Consider the following 21,901-nt stretch of genomic DNA (forward strand, 5'->3'; position numbering starts at 1 on the left):
CCACGTATCTTCTATGGAACACATGGAACAATACAAACAGCACTCAAGTGATTACACAAAACAGTGGGCAGCAATAACATGAATGCAATCATAAATGGCAATTATTGAAACCTTGCATATGGTTGCGTTGGCAGATTTCCGATACAAATCAGGTTTGTTCACATTTGACAGAAGTTATCAGATTCCATGTGGTGCTTTTATTTTTAGGTTGCCTCCATGGCGTCCATCTATATTGTCACTTGAACCATGCAGTGTACATCCAGCCGCTTTCAAGTACTGTAATGTAATTTACTGACAGCCACAATTACCATATGTTATAAAAGTTTGTCTAATTGAAATATGTCCCCTTCCCAATCAAGTGCAACATAACTTGCAACGGTAAACTCATTCTTTGGTTTCCGTCCAGATGGATGACGAGCCTTTCAACCCCGACTACGTGGAGGTAGATCGCGTCCTGGACATTTCAGAGAGCACAGATGAAAACGGAGAGGTACTTTGATCTCAGCTTGATATTTTATATCAGTTTGAAGCTCTCTTCACCAAGCACATGCATCTCTCTCATTGTGTGCATATGAATCAGCGGGTGACCTTATATTTGGTGAAATGGTGCAGTCTACCCTACGAGGACTCCACCTGGGAACTCAAGGCGGATATCGACCAATCCAAGATAGAAGAATACGAACGTATTGCTGCACGCACACCCAACACTAACAAAGTGGTAAGTATCTCCCATTATATTGCTTAAGTAAATTAAATTACACTGGTTTTGACTTTTTACATCTTTAATCTTTTTTTTTTAAAGCCTTCAATATGTTTTAGTAACATGACAGTCTGAAACTTTAGGCTGTTTCCATACATGATACTGCAGAGTTGCTTTTTAGTAGTTTTTCTTTTTATCACTGGGATCTAATTATTCAATTCGATATTTACTTGGAAATGACAATGGAGTGTGACCATCATGGATAGATATTGACACAGCATTTTAGCAAGAACAATCAAATACTAGCGTCTTCACACACATTGACTTGAAGTGAAAACGTGAAGTCTGCCGCAGGTTGAACCCACAACGCTCGAGTCACCAAAGCTTCTCCTAAGATGATGCCAGTGTTTGTGTGTGGGTTGGCCTGCCGCCTGCCGCCTGCGCCTTCCTTGCTACAGATTTACAGCCCCCTTAACTGCTCTCCACGGGGCAGCGTTCTTGCGGTCGCCCGTGCGCGCGCACACATACACGCCCCGCTCTTGTGGCCTGGCCAAACCACTAACAGTGTGTTTAATGCTGAACAGAAGCAGCTGTCTAGTTGTGGCCTTTTTTTTTATCACTTATAGGGGCTGGACATAAGTTGAGGAATAATTACTGCCTACTGCATCTTCTGAAGCACTCTTGTCGCAATGTTCCTCAATGAAATTGCAAAACACTATCCAGAGATGCACAAAAAAATTCGACAACCAAAAATATTCATCTGAAAATGGCCCAAAAATGTACATGTGTGGTTTTGCAGGATAGAATGTAGAACTTGGGGATAGGTCAGGGGTCATCCTAGTCACGTTGTAGAAAATTGAGATCATTTGTTTGATCTAAAATGCGTCATAAATCAAATATATTTATATTATTATTCATGTCCTGTTTTTTAGGATCGGCCTTTGGCGGCTGAATGGAAAAAATTAGAAGGGTCAAGAGATTACAGGAACGGCAACGCACTCAGGGAATACCAACTAGAAGGTCTCAACTGGCTTACCTTCAACTGGTACAACTCGTGAGTAAAACCATATGTTGTTTTTTTCTTTTCGATTGTTAGCAGAATTTCATGGTGTGCTACAATTTCCTAAATTTGAATCGTCTCTAATGTCCAGCCATATTGCAAAAAATACATTTGATCATCTCTCTGTTGCTTTCTAGTATTATTAAATAGTTAGTTGCCAGCCGTATTTAGCCTCCTGGGGAAAGCTGCATTAATAAATGTGGATGGCAAAGTCCCTTCAGATCATAAGCGCACTTTAACCAAGTTCCTCCGCTCCTGTCCTTCACAGACGTAACTGTATACTGGCTGATGAGATGGGTCTCGGAAAAACTATCCAGTCCATTACATTCCTCTACGAAATTTACCTGAAGGGCATTCAGGGGCCATTCCTGGTTATTGCCCCACTCTCCACAATTCCTAACTGGGAGAGAGAGTTCAGGACTTGGACTGAGCTTAATGCTGTGGTCTACCATGGCAGCCAGGCTAGCCGAAGAACTATCCAGGCCTATGAGATGTACTACAGAGATACACAGGTAACTAAAATTTGTTGAAAAGTTTCTGTAAAGTTTGTTTTTCCTTCCAATTCATATGCATTGATGTGTTAATCTATCGCTTTTGCCTATTCTCCATACTTTCCAGGGTAAAATAATAAAGGGAGCGTATCGGTTTGACGCCGTTATAACCACCTTTGAGATGATTCTGGCCGACTGTCCAGAGCTTCGCGGCATCCCGTGGCGCTGTGTGGTCATAGATGAAGCCCATCGGCTGAAAAACCGAAACTGCAAACTACTTGAAGGACTCAAGTTGATGGACATGGTGAGCATGAGCGTTGCTGATGTTTTATGGAATTTGATTTTTAATTTTTTTTCCCCCCTTTCACTGACTTTCTTGTTACTTGCTACCTTCTCATCCAGGAACACAAAGTTCTGTTGACAGGGACTCCGCTTCAAAACACAGTGGAGGAGCTCTTTAGCTTGCTTAACTTTCTGGAGCCAGAACGTTTCCCATCTGAACTGACATTCATGACTGAATTTGGAGACCTTAAGACTGAAGAACAGGTAAGAATGTGATTTGTCATTTATATGCTTTTCTTAAAAATCCTAATTTTGAGTTCGGGATTACAATAAACACTTTAACACCGTCTGTACCAAAGGTTCAGAATCTACAAGGAATTCTCAAGCCCATGATGTTGAGAAGACTAAAGGAGGATGTCGAAAAGAATCTGGCACCTAAGGAGGAGACTATCATTGAGGTAAGGCTTCATCATTTGAATCTGTTTGCTTGGTTTATGCTTTTGAAATGTAATAATAATATAAACGCATTGTTGTTTGAATCATCTTCTGGAGAAGTGAAAATGTTCATCTCTTTCCGGTAGGTGGAACTCACCAACATCCAGAAGAAATACTATCGAGCCATTCTAGAGAAGAACTTCTCGTTCTTGTCCAAAGGAGGTGCGGGAGGAGGAGGTGGTGGTGGCAGTGGTAGCGGAGGAGGAGGTGGTGGTGTCCCTAATCTCCTCAACACCATGATGGAGCTGAGGAAATGTTGTAACCATCCTTATCTCATTAATGGTATGCATTCAAAGTCCGAGATAAATATTACACAGCAAAGCAGCTGTTCCGGTTGATCATTTTTTACTTTTTATCTAATGCAGGAGCAGAAGAGAAGATCATTGAGGAGTTTAGGGACTCCCACAGTGGAATGGACATGCCAGATATGCCCCTCCAAGCGATGGTCCATGCTGCTGGCAAACTGGTGCTCATTGACAAACTATTGCCCAAACTGAAAGCCGGTGGTCACAGAGTCCTGGTTTTCAGTCAGATGGTTCGCTGCCTGGACATTTTGGAAGATTATCTCATCCAAAAACGGTGAGATGGGTTGTCGTCGTTATTGTTTGTCATTTGTCACGTGCAGTATTACTGAAACCTGAGGGGGGGCAATTTTTGTGTCCAGTTATCCCTATGAGCGTATTGATGGCAGAGTTCGTGGTAATCTGCGGCAGGCAGCCATAGACCGCTTCTCCAGACCAGATTCTGACCGTTTTGTCTTCCTGCTGTGTACAAGAGCTGGTGGACTTGGCATTAACCTGACTGCAGCAGATACTTGCATTATTTTTGATTCTGACTGGAACCCTCAAAATGACTTGCAGGTATGAACTTGGTGGAGAGACCCTACGATCTTCAGGGGATCGTGGCATTTTTGTTTTTTTTGCAGTACGTTTATCAGTAGTCTTACAATTGTAATGCTTAATTGGGATATATTGTGATGAGCTTCTAAAATCTTCCTTTTTCAGGCCCAGGCAAGATGTCATCGTATCGGCCAGTCCAAAGCTGTCAAGATCTACCGGCTAATCACCAGAAACAGTTACGAGCGAGAGATGTTTGATAAGGCCAGTCTTAAACTGGGTCTTGACAAGGCAGTCCTCCAGAGCATGAGTGGGCGCGAGAATGCCAACAGTGGGGTAAGCGGCACAACTGGCAACATGCTGAATGAATTTTTAGAAAACAAACATTTTTAGAACACACATTGGTATTTTTTTAATTGGGTCTTTGTTCATCCATCTCGTTTTTGTTACAATATCCATTTTTATTTTCCATAAACATTGAAATATGACAGGCAATTATGCTATGTAGCCAATGATTTCCTTTTTGACATCTTGAGATGAAGTTTCTCAGACTCAACCATTCTCTGATAAACACCGTAGCAGCACAAATAATTTATTGTGCAGTAAAACATTTTTATTTCTTCTCCAGGTTCAGCAATTGTCCAAGAAGGAGATTGAAGACCTACTGAGAAAGGGAGCATATGGGGCACTCATGGATGAGGAGGATGAAGGCTCCAAATTCTGTGAGGAAGACATTGACCAGATCCTTCAGAGGCGGACACATACCATCACCATCGAGTCTGAGGGCAAAGGTTCTACTTTTGCCAAGGTGAAGACTTTACCTATCCAAAAATTAACATTCGTATACTACTGTAAATGTCTGCTACATGATTGTCACCAATTAACTTTTGTTCCATCTCAATAGGCCAGTTTTGTTGCTCCCGGTAATAGAACAGACATTTCTCTGGAGGATCCCGACTTTTGGCAGAAATGGGCCAAGAAGGCAGAACTGGACCTGGATGCCATCAATGGACGGGTATAACCCATTTCATTTTTTCCCCCCACATACTGGTGATGTCACCAATCACAATATGCCAGTCTAGAAAATGTGCCAGAAAAATCTGAAAAAGAATGATATATTATTTTTTTAGAGGCCTCTCATGCGCTTCTTTAATTACCTATTTCCCATGTTCCTGTTGTCAACGTGCCAATGTTTGTCCTTGTGTGTTTGAGATCGAGAGTGTAAGCCGCTTAGGTCTACTTAACAAAAAGCAGATGCCCAGAGGGTTCACAGATATCACTCAGGGATTTGCTGACAAAACCAAGCTCAGTCATCATAATCATTAATAAGCACACTCAAACGCAGGAACTGTCTGCTTAATATTCTTATTATCATTCCCGCCTCACCATTAATTTGTTCCATTCATTGTGTGTTTATAATTGTGCCTCCTGGTTTATTTTATGTCCTCCCTGTTGCCTGTCTTTGACAAGCCTCCATTAGAACATTTAATCCAGCTCGAAGAGAGTGAATATGCTCCACTTGGGCTGCTCCCCCGGGATTTCTTATTGTGAGATGTTAAAATGGAAATGTCCGTAGCCCTCAGTGATAATGGTTGCGCTAACTACTGCCCAGCTTGCGCATATTTATTGTAAGCAGGAGGCATTTAAATTAATTAAACTAAATGTAATTCATTAGACAGCATAATTATTGGCAGTTTATATGAGCTGCAATTTTCCCACCATCAGGAATGGAGCACATGAAAAAATACCCAATTATTCTAATTTGCTACAGAACAGGTCGTGTTTAACAGGGTGCATTTTCAATGAGACGGATTAATTTACATGAATGAAACCCTCAGTAAACTCAGTATCGGGTGGACTTTGGACCTTCTGGACTTTGAGATTGTTTCCTATTTCATATTGACCGTAAATTGTCATAGAACTGAATCAATGGAAACTGGACATTCCAGTACACTCCAAATGTGGCAACACCCTTTGACAAATGAACATTTTCTGTTCTGTTTTTGTTTCCAGAACACGCTGGTGATCGACACACCAAGAGTAAGAAAGCAGACGCGTCACTATAGCAGTGTGAAAGAGGACGAGATGATGGAGTTTTCAGAGCTGGAGAGTGAAGAGGACGAACCCAGCAGACCCTTGTCCAAACCACGACGACCCCAAGACAAAGTCCAGGGCTACCCTCGATCTGAGTGCTTCAGAGTAGAGAAGAACCTGCTAGTCTATGGGTTTGTTAAACACTTAAATCTGCATATATCAAAGGTTGCTGCATTATTATGAAGTGAAACAAAACTCGCTATTTAGATCTAAATTGTTTCTAGAAGCTCATCAGGTAGACTAGTATACTGAAATGACTTGCAGCATTTTATAATAGCCTCTATGTTTGTTATCTCAATGCTGTACATTGACACACTTGCAGATAGATGGTCATTATACTGAGCATGTCCATTTTCATGGCTGACTTGGCGTGACTGTATGTGCAAGGAAGAACAGTGAGGCTAGTGAGATGCAGGCATTGTTATTGTTACAGTCTAGCCTTGTGGCCCGAGGCTGTAGGACACAAAAACACACTGTCTTTATTGGCTCTGTCCTTGCTTGGGAATGCTCCTCATCTTTTCCTGTCATTCATGTCACTCCCACTCACTTGTCCACAATTTTAACCAGTCTTGAATCAGAGTAAGGTCAGATTGCACGGTTCAGTGAGCACTGAAATTTACAGAATGGAGATTTTTTTTGCTCGGGACAGTGTGAAGACTGCCCCGCCACTTTTTAATGTTTAGGTGCTGTTTGTCTGAATCACACACGGGAGCTAGGTGGGTCGCAAGTGAAAGTGGGGTCAACAATCCTGTTCCGCTAGCGTGCATGTGTCTGAGCTGTTAGACACCATGATGTGGACGTTCATGAAAGATTGAGGTCATGCCAGTTATCTAGGTAGCTTAGTTTTCATATTACAAGCTTTCTAAATGATTTGTGTTGTTTTGCATAATATGCAAATGCATTCGGGCGCTATAATTGTATTCGGCATACATTAGTTTTCCAGATTTTACAATAGACTTGCATTTTCCACATCCTTGTTCAAAGTTAGTGGTCAATATGGTACAGTATTATAAAGTTGAATCTATCCACATACATAAATGATTAAAAGGTAATCATTTTCTTTCCTGTTCTCAAGCTGGGGCAGATGGAGTGACATCCTGGCTCATGGCCGCTTCAAGCGCCCCCTGAAGGAGGCTGATGTGGAGACGATCTGCCGAGCGCTCCTAGCATACTGTCTATTGCATTACCGTGGCGACGAAAACATCAAAAGCTTCATATGGGATCTGATCACCCCAAGTGAAGATGGAACAACCAAGACATTGAGCAACCACTCTGGTAACTATGAAAATGAACATATTACTAGATGCATTCGGTCAGGTAGACAAAGACAATCCATTTTTTCTCTTTTATTCGATTATTATGTGTGAAGTGTGTTAGGCATGTGTTTGCCCTGATAATGAGGTGCCAAACAAGACCGACCCAACAATCTTAAAATATTAAAACGCGTTCAATATGAATGGTCAACAACCTTTGTGTGGGGAAATCCAACAACTCCCAGAGGCATTTCACTCTGTGGACACTAACCTGGTCTGCAATAAAGCAGTCTTCCCCCCCCTCGCTCCAAAAGTGTGCTGCCGCATCACTGAGCTCCGCCATGATTGTTTACATCTGCTTGTGGGAGTCGTGCACCAGAAATACGGACGCCATATACCATAAACACCGCTTCCCCCTTTTCTTCAGGACTGTCAACACCAGTACCACGAGGCAGAAAGGGCAAAAAAGGGAAACCCACAGCACCAGCCCCTCAGACACCAAGAGCGGATTGGCTTGCCAGCTGTAATCCTGATCATCTACTGCAAGAGGATAGCTACAAGAGGCACTTGAAGCATCACTGTAACAAGTAAGTCGTACTGTGAACACGCTGCCACCAAAAGTTTGGTGGCGAGTTGGAGGCTTAACTCCATGACAGTGTTTAAAATGTTGGTTTTGTCATTGAATATTATGTTAAACTCTTTGGAGGCACTTTGTAAAAGAGGTGTGCTTTACATACTTTCAAAGTGGAACTTGTTTGTACGTGCTTATGCTCACGAATGTTTGTTTCTGAATGCACACGTGTGCGCATACGTAAGCCGGGTAAGGCAGGCCGACCTGTTGGAACTAGGTGAAAGGTGTACATACAGGTACACACTCAGATACATGCATGTGTGTACACCCGCTCACACACACGCGCACACACTTGGGGGTGATTATGTGGTGCCATCTGCTAGGCTGGAGCACAGTGTTGTGTGGCTAATCAGGCCTGGCACATTGATGGATGAGCATAGAGAGACTGCCAGCAAACGCACACACACACACGCACAGCTACTTGTGATGCCATTGGTGCGCGTGTACTAACACACACTGCAGAATTAATACCAAGTTACATACTTGCTTGATGCCCTTCCCCCTCATTGCTGCAAATTTGTGTTCCCTCATGATGAGCAAGAGCCTTCTATGTCCGGTGCTCTCTGCTCTTAACAGCGTTACAAGGTAGACATGAAGCGATCAAATATACAATGCGCATATTTCACAATAATACATCACGACAGGTGAACCGCTACAGCTACTATATAAACCTAATGTCGGCCTGATGAAAAATGTATGACGGCGTGGAGCAAATAAATCCCATGATGCCAGAAAACATACTTCCTTATTCCTTAAGTGGGAACTGATCCACAGATATGGTGCTCGTGAGCACCAGGTAGCCCCCCCCCAAAGACCATATGAGTAGCCTGTGGGCCTGCTCTAAATATAGCTCACTGGTGGAGGGAAGATTGTGATTTTTGTTTCAAAAGCCAGCACTGGTAGAGGTGTATAGAAAGTCTTGCATATGGATATGTGTCCCATTTGAAATATTATTAACATGTTCAATGTCCTTAATCAATGTCATTAATTAGCCAATATTTTAGAATCATAACATTATTAAGGGAAGCCAGCAAAGTATTCAGGACTGTCCACGAGCCTCTTTTAGGTAGTTGAATTGTAGTTAATACATGCTGTCCCACTACTTAATGGCCATTTAGACTTTTTTTTTTTTCCCATGTCTTTGTTAGGGTGTTGCTGAGGGTGAGAATGCTCTATTATCTGAGACAAGAAGTCATTGGAGATCAGGCAGAACGCATTCTGGATGGAGCTGACTCCAGGTTGGTGTACTTTAAATTGTTTCATCATAATTTTAAAAAAAAAAAAAATCTCTCTTGAGGCACCATTTCTTCTCTTTGTCCCTGTTGTCCAGCTATTTTTTTTTATTCCCTATTACTCCATATTCAACAAGTCAACCTAATTCAAATTCATTCAGCGCTTATAATTGAACAGTCATCCCAAAGAAATATCATGTTTTGAATTTGTTTATGGAACAATGCACACAAAGCCAATCAAAAGGTAGCAATGTAGGATATTTAATAGTGATATTAAATCAGTTGAAAATAAATTCCAATTTTATGTGTTATATTACAATGGTAAGATATCTGATCACAAACGTGATATGATTTGCACCACTTCTCACGGATTATTATCTCTGCATATAAAACGGATGCCTATGGAGGCATCTTGACAGTGAGCCGCAAAAGAGTTATTTATGACCATGGCATGAATTATTACTCCAGTGTATTTTCGGCTCTTCAAGTGGCCTCTTTGGCAGCCTCTGTTCCTAACACAAGGTCTCCGCAAAATTATTCGGGGAAGGTTTTTTTTTTTTGACCCGTTTTATTTTCAATGGGTTAGGTTTGGTAATTTTTCTGCCCTCAACTTTTTGCTTTTACCTTCTCTTCTGTCCATATACTTTTTTGTCCTTTCTGCAGACCACTTTGGTCTCATCAACTCCCGCCTCTTAGAACCTTTTCACCCAGATGTGAATGTATTTATAATCTCCAGCATGTCTATTTTGTGTTGATCCCCTACTCCCCCCACCCCCAAATCCCCCTACTCACACGATGGTTACTTTGCCATAGCCACGCATGTGTTCAAGTGAGAGAGAGCAAGTGCAGGCATACGGGATGCCATCGTGCCAACATATGCCAGAGGGATTTAGCACGTCCGCCTTGGCACACTCTCACGCGTACGTTGCCAAAGACCGGGCATGCTGCTGTTTTCCGAGATAAGGGACAATTTCCCTGCGTTGTTCTCTTCTCTTGTCACCCTCTGTTTCTCAGCGTCCATTGTCCATATTGTGCATTGTGGTCTCTTTCCATAATCGAGGATTTTGCATTTTGGTGCCATAATGCAGAAGGTATCAGTGGAGCAGGTTGCATGGAAAATATTGTCTTACTTTCATGCATGATGAACCTGTTTTTACGTTACACATGGGGTTTTTCTGGTATTGATAAGTAATCCGATCCAATTTGCGTATTTGGCCATTGCACACCTCTATTAAATGACTTCCAGTGCTATCAATAGAGGCAACAGTGATTAACTAGTAAAGATGATGACATGGTCTTGCTTACCAGCAGCAGCCAGCTCCTCATTATCATGCAAATATGATTCGCCTTTCCCCTGCAGTGAGTCTTAATGCTCTAAGTATGAATGATTTCCAGTAATTTTTTTGTGCTTCTGTAAGATCAATGAAATTGCTTCATAAGATGTAAATTTGAGATATTGCTTTACTAAACATGTATTTGGATCAAAATACGAGTTTTATTTGGCTTGATGGTCAAGTGACGTGTTTTATCTGCTCTTCAGTGAGTTGGATTTCTGGATTCCTCAGCCGTTCCATGCCGAGGTCCCCACAGACTGGTGGGACAGTGAAGCAGACAAATCCCTGCTCATAGGTGTCTTCAAACATGGTAAGAAACGATCTTGTGGAATAAACGAACATGGCTGCAAAAACAAATATTTTGTTGATACTTTTCTACCATGTACAAATGCACATGTAAAGCATTCCAGAGCCTTCACACATATTCAAATAAAAACATAAACAATAAATCCACCTATCTCACCGCATCCAAACCGCTTGGCCAGTCAGCAGTTGATTGGTGTTTCTATGGTGACAGCGGCATGCAGCTGTCAGCCTCCATGTGCTGTGGTGTGTGTGATTGATGGCTCGTGTTCAACATTGATGTGGTTTGTTTTCCTCTCCGTTCTGTTAGAGAAGTTAATGTTGCAAATACATATATGTAAATGAAGCGAACAGATTTTTGTGGAAACGTTTGATTTTTTTTTTTTTTTTTTGCATGCAGTGTTGATAATAGTTGATGTCTATTATTATTATTATTATTATTATTTGTGCTTTGTTGTGAATGGAGGCCTCCATTCATATTAATTTGTTATAATCGTCGTCATTTTTCCATGATTGCCGCCCTCTATGATTCAATTAGGACTGACACACACTCAAACACACATAGAGGAATACAAAAGGGCTCACCCGTAGTTAATCATAATCCCCATTCACCAGGGAGGCCCTTGAGGAGGGGGGACTGACACACACACACATCCACACGAACGCGGAGTGTACAGTGTGTGTGCAAAGAAACACAGAAGTGCACACTAAGAGTGATGGTCTCCGCTGATTAACATTTTGCTGTGTATACGACAGAGGTTAGGATCAATGCCTCACGATTTTTCTAATCGAAACATGGACAGAAGCAAACGGAATAGGACGCTAAAGTCACAATGTTTTGTTTGTCCTCGAAACTATTGTTTCCACACCTCATCTGTTTTTTTTTTAGTTTTCACTTACTACCTACCTACTCCCGCCCCGCCTCTTGTATTTTACTTCCCCTCCCCTTTTTTGTTTTTCTTCTTTTCGATGTAGCTCTGTAGGATCCTGCACATCTAATAAGTTCTGCCTCGATGCCCCTAACGGACAAACACACACACACGCGTACTGTTCCTCGACCCCGCTCACTTTCACAGACACCATGACACACATTTTCGTCTTCCTCTTGTTCTCCTCCCCTTTTTTCTCTGACACAACAGAGCACCTGCAGGCTCACATGGATACAAGCTTACATGGATACAAACACACTCGGACAACACACACAAACGTACTCGTGCACAGACTGCCTGTCTTGCCAGCAGCTGGTTCCTCTTGTCAGGCCTTCTGCTTCTGTTTTTTGGCTTTTCATTCATTTAGCGTTGACGCTGATTGCATATTGGCTATAGCGTCGACACACAAAGCAAATTGATTTTGGCAGGAGGATTGATTTTTGTGGTAAATCTCGAGCCTGTTCGACTTTTCAAAATTCAGACTTACATCTCTTACATTTCCTCGTCAGGTTATGAAAAGTATAACTCCATGAGAGCCGACCCCACTCTGTGTTTTTTGGAGAGGGTGGGTATGCCTGACGCCAAGGCTATTGCCGCTGAGCAGAGGGGCAACGATATGATGGCAGATGGCGTCGAAGGGTAAGATGGGACAGTCATCCCTCTTTACCCTTACTGTCTGTTTGTAATATTCCATATGCCTGTAATTCATAGAAGGAATTTTTTTTAAGTTTGAAACAAATGAACTGGTTTTTTTTAGACAATGGTCTTTTGTTAATGGGGCAGGATTCAATCTTGTTCTAGCATTTGTCCAAATAATAATGACTATAATAAAATTGTGAACTCCTTGCATGTCTTTCCAACGCATCTACAGTGAGGATGAGGATCCAGAATACAAGCCTCTTCGGATGCCTTTTAAGGACGAAATGGATGATTTCACCAACTCTCCTCTCGATGACACCGGGGATGGAGAAGCAGAGGGTATTTATTGTGTTGTTTAATCAAAAGGGAAACATGTTTCCTAATTGCACAACTATAAATGAATCGATCAAAACTTTATTCTGACCCAAAAACATGTCAATCAATATGAATCCACATACTTTATTTTTCCTCACTAAATTTCAAAATTGAAACGAGCAAGCAATCTAGTGGCAAAACTTGAATCCTGTGCTTTTCCTCACAGGTCAACTTCATGAGTGTCAACCTGAAACATTTTATTTGGAAAATTTAGCAAGTGTACTGGTGTATCCCCCCCCAATCTTTATTTGAGGTTCATCTCCAATTCTAATTTTTATCCTCTCACTCTTAAAGGTAAATCTGATGAAAATGGCCAAGGTGTGCCTTCCATGGGCGGCGCTGCAGGTTCCAACGAGCGACTCTATTGGCCGGCCGCGTCAGCTCTGACAGCCCGTCTACGCCGCCTCATCACTGCCTACCAGCGTTCCAATCGCAGAGAGCAGCTTCGCCAAGAGGCCCTCAACAGGCCCGACGGGCGAAGAAGACGACGCCGGGACTTCCTACCAACCATTACAATGGTTACAGATGCAACAGGAGGAGGAGCAGCCTACATCCAAGATCCAACAACAGTGTTCATCGCTGAAGGAACCCCGTACCTAACTAAAGGAAGTGCTTATTTTGCTAAAGGGGGACAATTCATAACAGATGACTCACCAGTCATGACCACAAGCACCTTGATGACTGATGGAGCCATGTACTATAAGGAAAGGCGGCAAAGGTAAAATGATTTCTTACATTTTTATTCCTTTGTCGTGTCACCAATACAGAATTTACATGAAAGAATTTTGTTTTGTTTTTAGATGGACTCGTCGTGAGGAGGCTGACTTTTACCGTGTGGTGTCCACGTTTGGAGTAGTCTTTGACACCCAGAGTCAGAAATTTGACTGGACCCAATTTAGAGCCTTTGCCCGACTGGACAAAAAGACAGACGAAAGCTTGGAGAAATATTACTATTCCTTCATTGCGATGTGCAAACGTGTCTGTCGCATGCAGGTCAAAACCGACACAGGTGAGAAATGACGCACGCTTTGAATGGTTTTGACATTCCTACCTGTAACACATTAAGCACCTGAACGTATCTCTCCGCCTCGGCAGAACTCCCCGACCCAACGCTGATCATCGACCCCATCACAGAGGAACGTGCTTCTCGTACATTGTATCGTATTGAATTACTCCGCCGCATCAGAGAGCAAGTTCTCCCTCATCCGCTGCTGTCGGAACGCCTCAAACTCTGTCAGCCTTCCCAAGACCTTCCAGAGTGGTGGGAGTGTGGCCGCCATGACAGGGACCTCCTCCTCGGAGCCTCAAAGCACGGTGTGAGTCGAACGGATTATCACATCCAAAATGATCCTACCTTGTCCTTTCTGGAGGCACACCAGCGCGTTACTAGCCAGCGAGGGACTCTTCTCGGGATGGGAGAACTCTGCAAAAGTGGGATAGGAACAGCAGAGAGCAGCCCTTCAGCTCTCCTCACGCCTGCAGAGCTGGCGAGTGTTGCAGCTTCTGCTGAAATAACCATTAGTAGTGCTAAAGTGGCAGCAGAGGAAACCCAGGTGAAAACCGAGGAAGAAGATGCCAAGCCTGAAGTTAAAATAGAGGCTGAGAAAGAGGATGCCAGTGATGACATAGAGACTGGAACTCTTGAAAAAATGGAGGAAAATGAGGCAGCTGTTAAAGTTGAGAACGCGGCCACAGCTTCACCGGTGTCAGATGTTAAAGAAGAGACGCAACCCACCTCAGAAAAAGAGGCGAGCGAGGAGATGACAGAGAACACTCAAGAAGTTTCTCAGGAAACCGAACAAGACAAAGAAATAATTGAAGACGAGACAAGCGCGGCTCCCGTTGAGACTGCCGGGAACCAGATAATATCAAAGGTCTCAGAAGATCTTGAAGCACAAACATGTCATAATGCTACAGAGGAGGAAGATGGAGTGGAGAGGGAAGACAGCAAGTCTCCAAAGTCACCTGATGCCGACAAAAGCCCGGAAGAGGAGGAGAGGATGGATGAAGATGACAAATCCGAGAAATCATCGCAGGCTGAAGGTATGAGAATTTGTTTACTTTATTGATTAGAAACACTTCTGATTCAAATGAAGGTTTTTTTTTTTATTTTCTCAGTGTTAATTTATTGGCTCAAATAATTACTATAACATGTTCTTTTGTGTGTTAACTACAGTATATATTTTGAATAATTTTTTCCTGGTTGCCTACTTCATATGATTTTACATCACTTGCTCAGAGGCCTATTTTTGGTTTCTCCCTCAAGACTTGACAGAGTTTAAATGGGTCCTCAGTACCAGGGGCAGATAATAAAATGAGCTTGCATCCCTTGATGACAATTTTCAAGCCCTCCTTAATTAAGCCTTAAATATGACTTTCCCTATCTTTTCTTAGCGAGTGCTGTTTCGGAGCAGAAGAACTTTGACGAGGAGAGCATTGCATCTTTGAGCACATCTGTTCGAGATGAAACCAGAGATGGCTTTTGCCCTGATGACCTGACGGAAACTTCGGCCTTGCAGGCCTTGCAAGACAGAACGTATGCCTTCACACTCTGGCCTAAGGTGCGTCTTTTGAAAATGCATCAGTCTGTTGCTTAGGAAATGATTTCATTGTATTCATCTAACTCTGCTTTTCTCCACATCTCAGGATCGAGTGATGATTAACAGGATGGACAACATCTGTGAGGCTGTCCTGAAGGGCAAGTGGCCTGTCAACCGACGGCACATCTTTGACTTTCCTAGCAACCTCATGCCAGGTCATGGCTCCACGATACCCGCAGCAGCAGCAGCAGTAGCCACAGCAAGCGAGAGCCCGCTGCAGAGGCGAAATTTGGGCGAGCTGACAATGAGCGGGATCCACACCCCTTATGGCGGGATGGAGGATAAAACGCTTTCACCGCATGTTCATGTGAGTTCTTCAAACCTGATAAATCACTGTTGTGTTTTTTCTTTATACAGAAATGTAGTGGTATTGAAGTTTGTCCGGAGACTAAATGGCTGTGGTAATAGTTGATTTTGTGTTTTAGGATGATCCTCTGGGTCTGACGGCGCCTCGACAAAGGAGGAGAAGAAGGAGGAAGATCGAGATTGAGGCAGAAAGAGCAGCCAAGAGGCGCAACCTGATGGAGATGGTTGCTCAACTGAGAGAGAGCCATGCAACCCTGGAGTCCCAGAGTCAGGCTATGGATCTCACCAAGGTGTGCTCCTCTATTAGAAGATCTCTTGCTTGTCGAGCCTTTACTCTCATGGAGGAAGAAAAAAAAATTTTTTCAGTCTCTAAAACTGCATCCTTTTGCTACCCAGGGTATACACCATCAACACAAAAGCTCTCCCTCATTGGCTGGCTTCCCCAGCGCTCTGGTGACCAACCCCTCCCTAAAGGCCCAAATGGAGCTGCTGCAGCAAGCCCCGCCTTCCGGACACCGAGCCAACGGTTCACTGGAAGCTGACCTGCCGATGATGAGGAGGAGGCGGGGGCGCAGGAAAAATGTCGAGGGCATGGAGCTGCTCTTTATGGGCAACAAAAGAGCTGTAGGGGTGCGTTTGTTAGCACATAAACTATACAGTCAAGTTACAGAAATCAAAATGATGTTCTCCTCTCTCTTCTCAGGATGATGCTGATGGTACCAAGGTTTCAGGTGCAGAAGGCGGCCAGGATCCTGCCCGTGCGCACAGACCCATAGCGGTGTCAGAACAGAGCCCCAGTGGAAGATCGCTTGCTTCTGGTAGCATGGAGGAAGAGGAGGCAACCGTTTCCAACAAAGAGCTCGGCGAGTGGCTGAGGCAGCACCCTACGTACACCATGGACATGTCTGGATTTACACCAGTACGTTTTTTTGTTGTTGTCATGCATTTTATCTGCCTTCATTTTTTTTTTTCTCTCTCAAACTATGCTTTTTTTTTCCCCCCCTTGCTAATCTAGAAGAATGAAGAGTTACTGATGTCTCAGTTCTCAAAGCCCAAGCAAAAGCGTCATCGCTGTCGAAACCCCAACAAGATCGACATCAACACTCTGACAGGAGATGAGAGAGTGCCTGTGGTCAACCGACGTAATGGGCGCAAGGTAAGAACTGAAGTTGTGTTATTTTGGAGTTTTTTCATTGATTACATGAAACTAAGTCGGTCTTCCTTTCTTCCAGATGGGTGGGGCCATGGCTCCCCCAATGAAAGAACTTCCTAGATGGCTATTGGAAAACCCTGAATTTTCAATTGCACCTGATTGGACAGATATTGTCAAACAGTCGGTGAGTGACAACAGATACCAACAGATAGAAATCTCGAGATGTTCCACAGTGTTCTCGACCTACAATTACACCATAGAAATTGATGGAATTGGTCACAATCATTTTCTAACCCAACATACAAATGTGCCCAGGGTTTTCTCCCAGAAGCCATGTTTGACCGGCTGCTGACAGGTCCTGTCATTCGGGAAGAGGGAGTCCGACGTCGGGGACGACGACCCAAATCTGAGATCGCCAAAGCGGCCGCCGCCGCCCAGGCAGCAGCGGCTGCGCAGGCTGCCCAAGCTTCGTTGGCCACCGCCGCTTCGTCGGCTGGTAAGAAAGCAGCTTCTATTCAGCATACTAGTTTTTTCAATGTAATAACGTTTTCAAACTCACGACACATGCATTGTGTGAGATTTTGTCCTTTTCCAAGTATTATGAGGTTGTGACTTTGTGTTTGATAGGAGGCATCAACCCTCTTCTTCTGAACAGCCTCTTCGGAGGAATGGATCTGTCCTCCCTCCAGAGCCTCCAGTCCCTCCAGTTGGCCGCCGGTCTTATGGCCTTTCCCACCACCACTGACCCCAAGCAGGCCGCTGCCAGTGCCGCCGCCGCCTCCATGCTCCCCCTCATGCTTCCCGGCATGGGGGGCTTGCCCAACATGGCCGCGGCGATCCCAAATATGTTCAGCCTCGGGGGGCTCTTTGGTGCAAACTTGGCGACGGCCACCGCTGCTTCCAACGCCGCTGTGGCCTCTGCATCGGGGAACACCAACGGCACGGTGGAAGGAGATGGGGCAGAAGGTGAGGAAGTTAAACGGAAGACAAAAGAAAAGGACAACGATGGGGCGGATGGTGATGAGGGTGGAGACAAAGAGGATGAGGAGGAAGCTGTTGGTGCTGAAGGTGGACGTCTTGTCAGAAAGGGGAAAATTGACAAAGAGGATGAGGAAGGTGGAGAGAAGATGGAGAAATCCCAAAGCAATAGGAGCGCAACCCCTCAGATGGCAGCCACAGATTCCCCGGCTGATTCCTCCATCAACGGCGAAGCCGCCGCACTGCTCGCCGCCGCCGGCATGTCGGCCAATTCTCTGGCGTTCAACCCTTTCCTCCTCTCCACCATGGCCCCTGGCCTCCTCTACCCCTCAATGTTCCTACCTCCTGGCCTCGGGGGTCTCGGCCTTCCCGGCTTCCCCGCCGCCTCCACCCTGGCTGAGCTTCAGAGCGCCGCAGGAGCGCCAGAGGCCAACACCGCGGCCGCAAAGCCTTCAAGAGACGACGACAAGGCGGAGGGGCCAAAAATGGCGGACGAGGAGAATGAGGATGAGGAGGCCAGAGGGGGAGAGAGTGACTTGGCTGAGGAGAGCGCAGCCGCAAAGGAGACCAGAAGTGAAGCCGAGGAATCGCTTATGGAGGATGGAGGGATGATCGGAGATGAGGAAGACGACGATTAGAGTGACTGATGGACTGAAATCAACTCAAAACTCACAGCGGCAGTGGACATTTCTTCCCCCTCCTTCCTCCTTTCCACCCCACCTCTTTTCCATGCTTCCACCAACACAACAATCTTTTTCCCTTCTCTCCGGCTCATAATGCCTCTGTGCCAGAAAGGCAGAAGGTCCGTGTGTGTTAAGTTAAATTGGATTGTTAGTGTAGTCACCGTTCACCTCAAAGACTTTTGGCCAGTTTGCATCTCCACTTGTTCTTCACAGAGTTCCAGTAGTGCTATTATTTCTACTATCATCATTCTTATTGTTATGATTATCATGATTGCTGCTGCTTTCAGCTCTCGAACCGTGTTTTAGTTCAACTTCTCGTGCTTGTACGGACTGCTCCGCGTTAGTAGCGTCAGGTTCTCCAAAATTGGAAATGGAGTTGATGTAGCGTATTACTGTAGGTTTCTTAAGGAGGCACACCAACATGAGTACCACACACATACAGCCTACCACTACACACCCTAAATAGCCTCCCACCCCATCCCTTCAGCTGTGTGTACGTGTAAAGTGTGTGTCTACACACAAGCTGACCTCGCTTGTACTGGTAAGCCCCTGTCCCACACTGTTTGTATGCCAGTTTTGAGTCTTTCCACTGCCAGTCTCCAAATCTTGTCTCGTCACTTGGAAGGGAGCTAGTTTTGTAGCACAGCAAAGGCAGACGGGCTGGGTCTGCCGTCCGCTGAGCTCTGATTGGTCAGTTTGGCGCGGGGGCTGGGGTCGGACTCGCCACCTCCCCAAGAGGGTCATATAAAAGGATTTGGAGCCACACGGGGATGTTTCAGGTGGATTCATCGTGGTAGAGGCCTGTCACACCCTGCTGGTTCGAAACCACCCGCTGCTCCCCTCTCTTAAATGAGACTGTTGTTCTAGTCACACACACTGACACCAGACCTGGCCAGAACAGGACTGAATCATGTTCTTCTAACTATATGAAGGTCAACAATGAATTGTGAGTTGGCATTTTTTTTTTTGTCTTTTTTTATTATTATTTTGAATACTTGAAAAGCAACAGTAGTGCCTGATTTGTTTCGATTTCCAAATAATGGCTTAAGCGACACGAGATAAATCAAGCGCCACACGCGCTTCAAATATTTGAAAGTGCAGATCCGATCATAACATTCACTATCACAGCCAGACCAGCACACACACAAACACACACACACATGCATACACACACACACGCACATTCAACTTGTCACATCTCTGTGATGCTGAGACAGCAATAACTATGGCAGCTTTTGAATGTTCCATCATAACTCGCCCAACACACAGACTCTAAGAATTAAACCACAAGTGTCGTGTTAATAGAAAAAAAGAAAAAAAAAACTAAAACTGTAACTGATGACAAATAAGTACTGCAATCAGTTTTGTCTCACTCTGTTCCTGTTGATGCACTGGTGTTAAAGAGTTAAAGTAATCAGGTACCTTTATTACTTAGCTACTTTTTTTGAAAGAAAATGGACTTGTTACTTTTAGCCAGCAAGTTGAAGAGCATTACCTCAAAATTCTTATCTAGCCTTGAAGTTTACAGACTTACAATGTAAATGTTTCGTTTTTTTTCCTCGTTTTTCTTTTTTTTTTTTTTCTTTTGTTTTGGGTGTTCTCTTTTTCCCCCCAGACGTCATGTATTGATGACTTGTAGCTATGATGCTTTTAATAAAAGTGAATCATCATATTGGCCTAGGAAACCAAACCTCAACTTGTCACTACCTACTTTATTTTGCATTTTGGCGGGGGATTTGAATTAAAAATAAAATTAGGGCATTGTTTTACAACTAGTAAATGCAATTTCTGCACTGACTGGGCAAGAGTTTAAGTTAAAAAAAAAAAAAAACTGACTGTACTGTAGCCAGGAGTCAAATGGCCTCCCTCTCACAGGAGCAGTTCACAAAATAGAAATTGACAGCCAGACTACGTGTGTGTGCACGTGCACGCTCGTGTATTTGTGTGTGCCACTGTGTGTGTGTTTTTCAGGGCGGGGTCCTGGAGATTCTCTTGTGCAGTTTTCTAAAGCAAATGCTGTACTTAATTCCGCTTCAAAATATCACACGTACTACTTATCTCCTTCAAATCTACTTGAGGAGCAAATGCATCATGAAGCTTTAGCGGATTTCTGCCGGAATGTTCCAATGCGATGGAAGTGATGACTCCATGTGGGCTTGCTCATGTCTCAGTGTCATGCTGTAATTCATTGATAACAGATGGACGTTGCATCACTTTTTAAAGGCCACTGACAAGACCAAATTAAGGCGAACGATATCAGACCATCTTTTGTGGTGATGTTCAACTTGTACCAAACAAGGCATTTGACATTTCTTCTGGAAAAATCCTATTTAAAATTTGGCATTAATGCTTTGAAATAGATGAACGATAAAGATTTATTTTTAGCTTTTTGGAAAGCAGTACCACAGCCAAGGTAAATTATATCGCTTGGGAATAATCATTTGCCTTGTATTTATGTAATTGCATCGTGACATCATAAATTGGATTACAATGTTGCGCAAGCAGTTTTATTTAAGCCAGGATTTGAACCACCAACCTCAAAACTGAGGTAGATACTAACCACTCTGCCTGAACTGATCAATGAATTTGATTTATTTTTAGTTTTATGAATCACATACACTTTTACTACTGTAATTTGTCTGTTGCCATTGGAAGACAAATGGGGAAAACAGTTTTTAAATTACAGTTGTAATAGTGGTAAGAGAGTAATATTTCTTGGTGTGTCCGCTCCTCAGCAATCTAAAAAATCATACAGAATGTCAGTTTTCCAAACATTGTGTGTAGGAGTGTGTGTTTATCCCAGCAGACAGTGGGGAGCGGCGTTGTGTGTGTGTGTGACAGACGTCTGGCCTAATCGCCTTGCTAGAGGAAGTGGAACGTGAAATCCACCAGCCGCCCCAGACACAGACACACACTCAGACACACTGAGATACACACTGAGACGTACACACACACACACACCAAGTGTGTGTACCCTAGTTCCTTTCTTAGGAATACTTTGACCTTTTCAGTCTTCTAGTCATCAGCGTCTTCTCTTAGTATCTTATAATTCCCCCCAATAATCAAACTGCATTTGATATTTACATTTTTATTATGTTAAACATTCAAGAGGGAAAAGTGCAAAAAGTGGTAACTTGACCTTTGGCAAATACTTTTTCACAGCACCATGGCTAGATGGCCAGATCGGACTGCGTGCGCACGCGCGCCCTGTCAACACGAATCTCTCCACTCTGCTGGACGTGTCACTTCCTGCTCTCTGTGGTTGTCATGGCGAGGCCGGGGCCCAAGCGATAAAGAGCCATCTGCCGTCGGCATGACCACCTACAGCCTGGCTGCCGTCACAGCCTCCATGATTGATAGCCCCCAGAGAGTGACACAGTGAGGAGAATATGAAAAAAAATGAAGGGAGGGAGGGAGGGAGGGAGGGCAGAGGAACGAAAGAGAAGAGACAGACAAGTTTGAGAGGGAGATGAACAAAGGAGGAAGAGAGTAGCAGGTCCAGATGTCCTCCTGTTTGCTCCGAGGTT

General features: G+C 44.0%; 1 protein-coding gene across 5 annotated transcripts in view; it reads left to right on the forward strand.

Annotated features, from left to right (window-relative positions):
- The window catches only part of chd7 (chromodomain helicase DNA binding protein 7), a 41,347-nt gene extending 21,283 nt beyond the window's left edge, over positions 1-20,064 (forward strand). For 4 of the 5 annotated variants that reach the window (XM_088397352.1, XM_088397356.1, XM_088397353.1 and 1 more), the window contains 32 exons: positions 407-490; positions 581-718; positions 1,633-1,754; positions 2,029-2,272; positions 2,379-2,555; positions 2,654-2,797; positions 2,893-2,991; positions 3,115-3,310; positions 3,394-3,607; positions 3,693-3,888; positions 4,033-4,200; positions 4,493-4,672; positions 4,769-4,879; positions 5,878-6,089; positions 7,034-7,233; positions 7,639-7,798; positions 8,991-9,080; positions 10,615-10,718; positions 12,150-12,279; positions 12,512-12,618; positions 12,949-13,372; positions 13,455-13,663; positions 13,750-14,697; positions 15,049-15,215; positions 15,301-15,561; positions 15,680-15,850; positions 15,957-16,190; positions 16,264-16,479; positions 16,576-16,716; positions 16,793-16,897; positions 17,029-17,209; positions 17,341-20,064. In XM_088397352.1, coding sequence (XP_088253478.1) covers positions 407-490; positions 581-718; positions 1,633-1,754; positions 2,029-2,272; positions 2,379-2,555; positions 2,654-2,797; positions 2,893-2,991; positions 3,115-3,310; positions 3,394-3,607; positions 3,693-3,888; positions 4,033-4,200; positions 4,493-4,672; positions 4,769-4,879; positions 5,878-6,089; positions 7,034-7,233; positions 7,639-7,798; positions 8,991-9,080; positions 10,615-10,718; positions 12,150-12,279; positions 12,512-12,618; positions 12,949-13,372; positions 13,455-13,663; positions 13,750-14,697; positions 15,049-15,215; positions 15,301-15,561; positions 15,680-15,850; positions 15,957-16,190; positions 16,264-16,479; positions 16,576-16,716; positions 16,793-16,897; positions 17,029-17,209; positions 17,341-18,329 — 7,122 coding nt within the window. In that variant the 3' untranslated portion in view covers positions 18,330-20,064. The remainder of the gene's footprint in view (positions 1-406; positions 491-580; positions 719-1,632; positions 1,755-2,028; positions 2,273-2,378; positions 2,556-2,653; positions 2,798-2,892; positions 2,992-3,114; positions 3,311-3,393; positions 3,608-3,692; positions 3,889-4,032; positions 4,201-4,492; positions 4,673-4,768; positions 4,880-5,877; positions 6,090-7,033; positions 7,234-7,638; positions 7,799-8,990; positions 9,081-10,614; positions 10,719-12,149; positions 12,280-12,511; positions 12,619-12,948; positions 13,373-13,454; positions 13,664-13,749; positions 14,698-15,048; positions 15,216-15,300; positions 15,562-15,679; positions 15,851-15,956; positions 16,191-16,263; positions 16,480-16,575; positions 16,717-16,792; positions 16,898-17,028; positions 17,210-17,340) is intronic. The other variant, XM_088397355.1, reaches the window with a different exon arrangement.
- The last annotated feature ends 1,837 nt before the right edge of the window (positions 20,065-21,901 follow it).

This window comes from Syngnathus floridae, chromosome 14, assembly GCF_059516105.1.
Source record: "Syngnathus floridae isolate MCC-2025c chromosome 14, RoL_Sflo_1.0, whole genome shotgun sequence".
NCBI classification, from domain to species: domain Eukaryota; kingdom Metazoa; phylum Chordata; class Actinopteri; order Syngnathiformes; family Syngnathidae; genus Syngnathus; species Syngnathus floridae.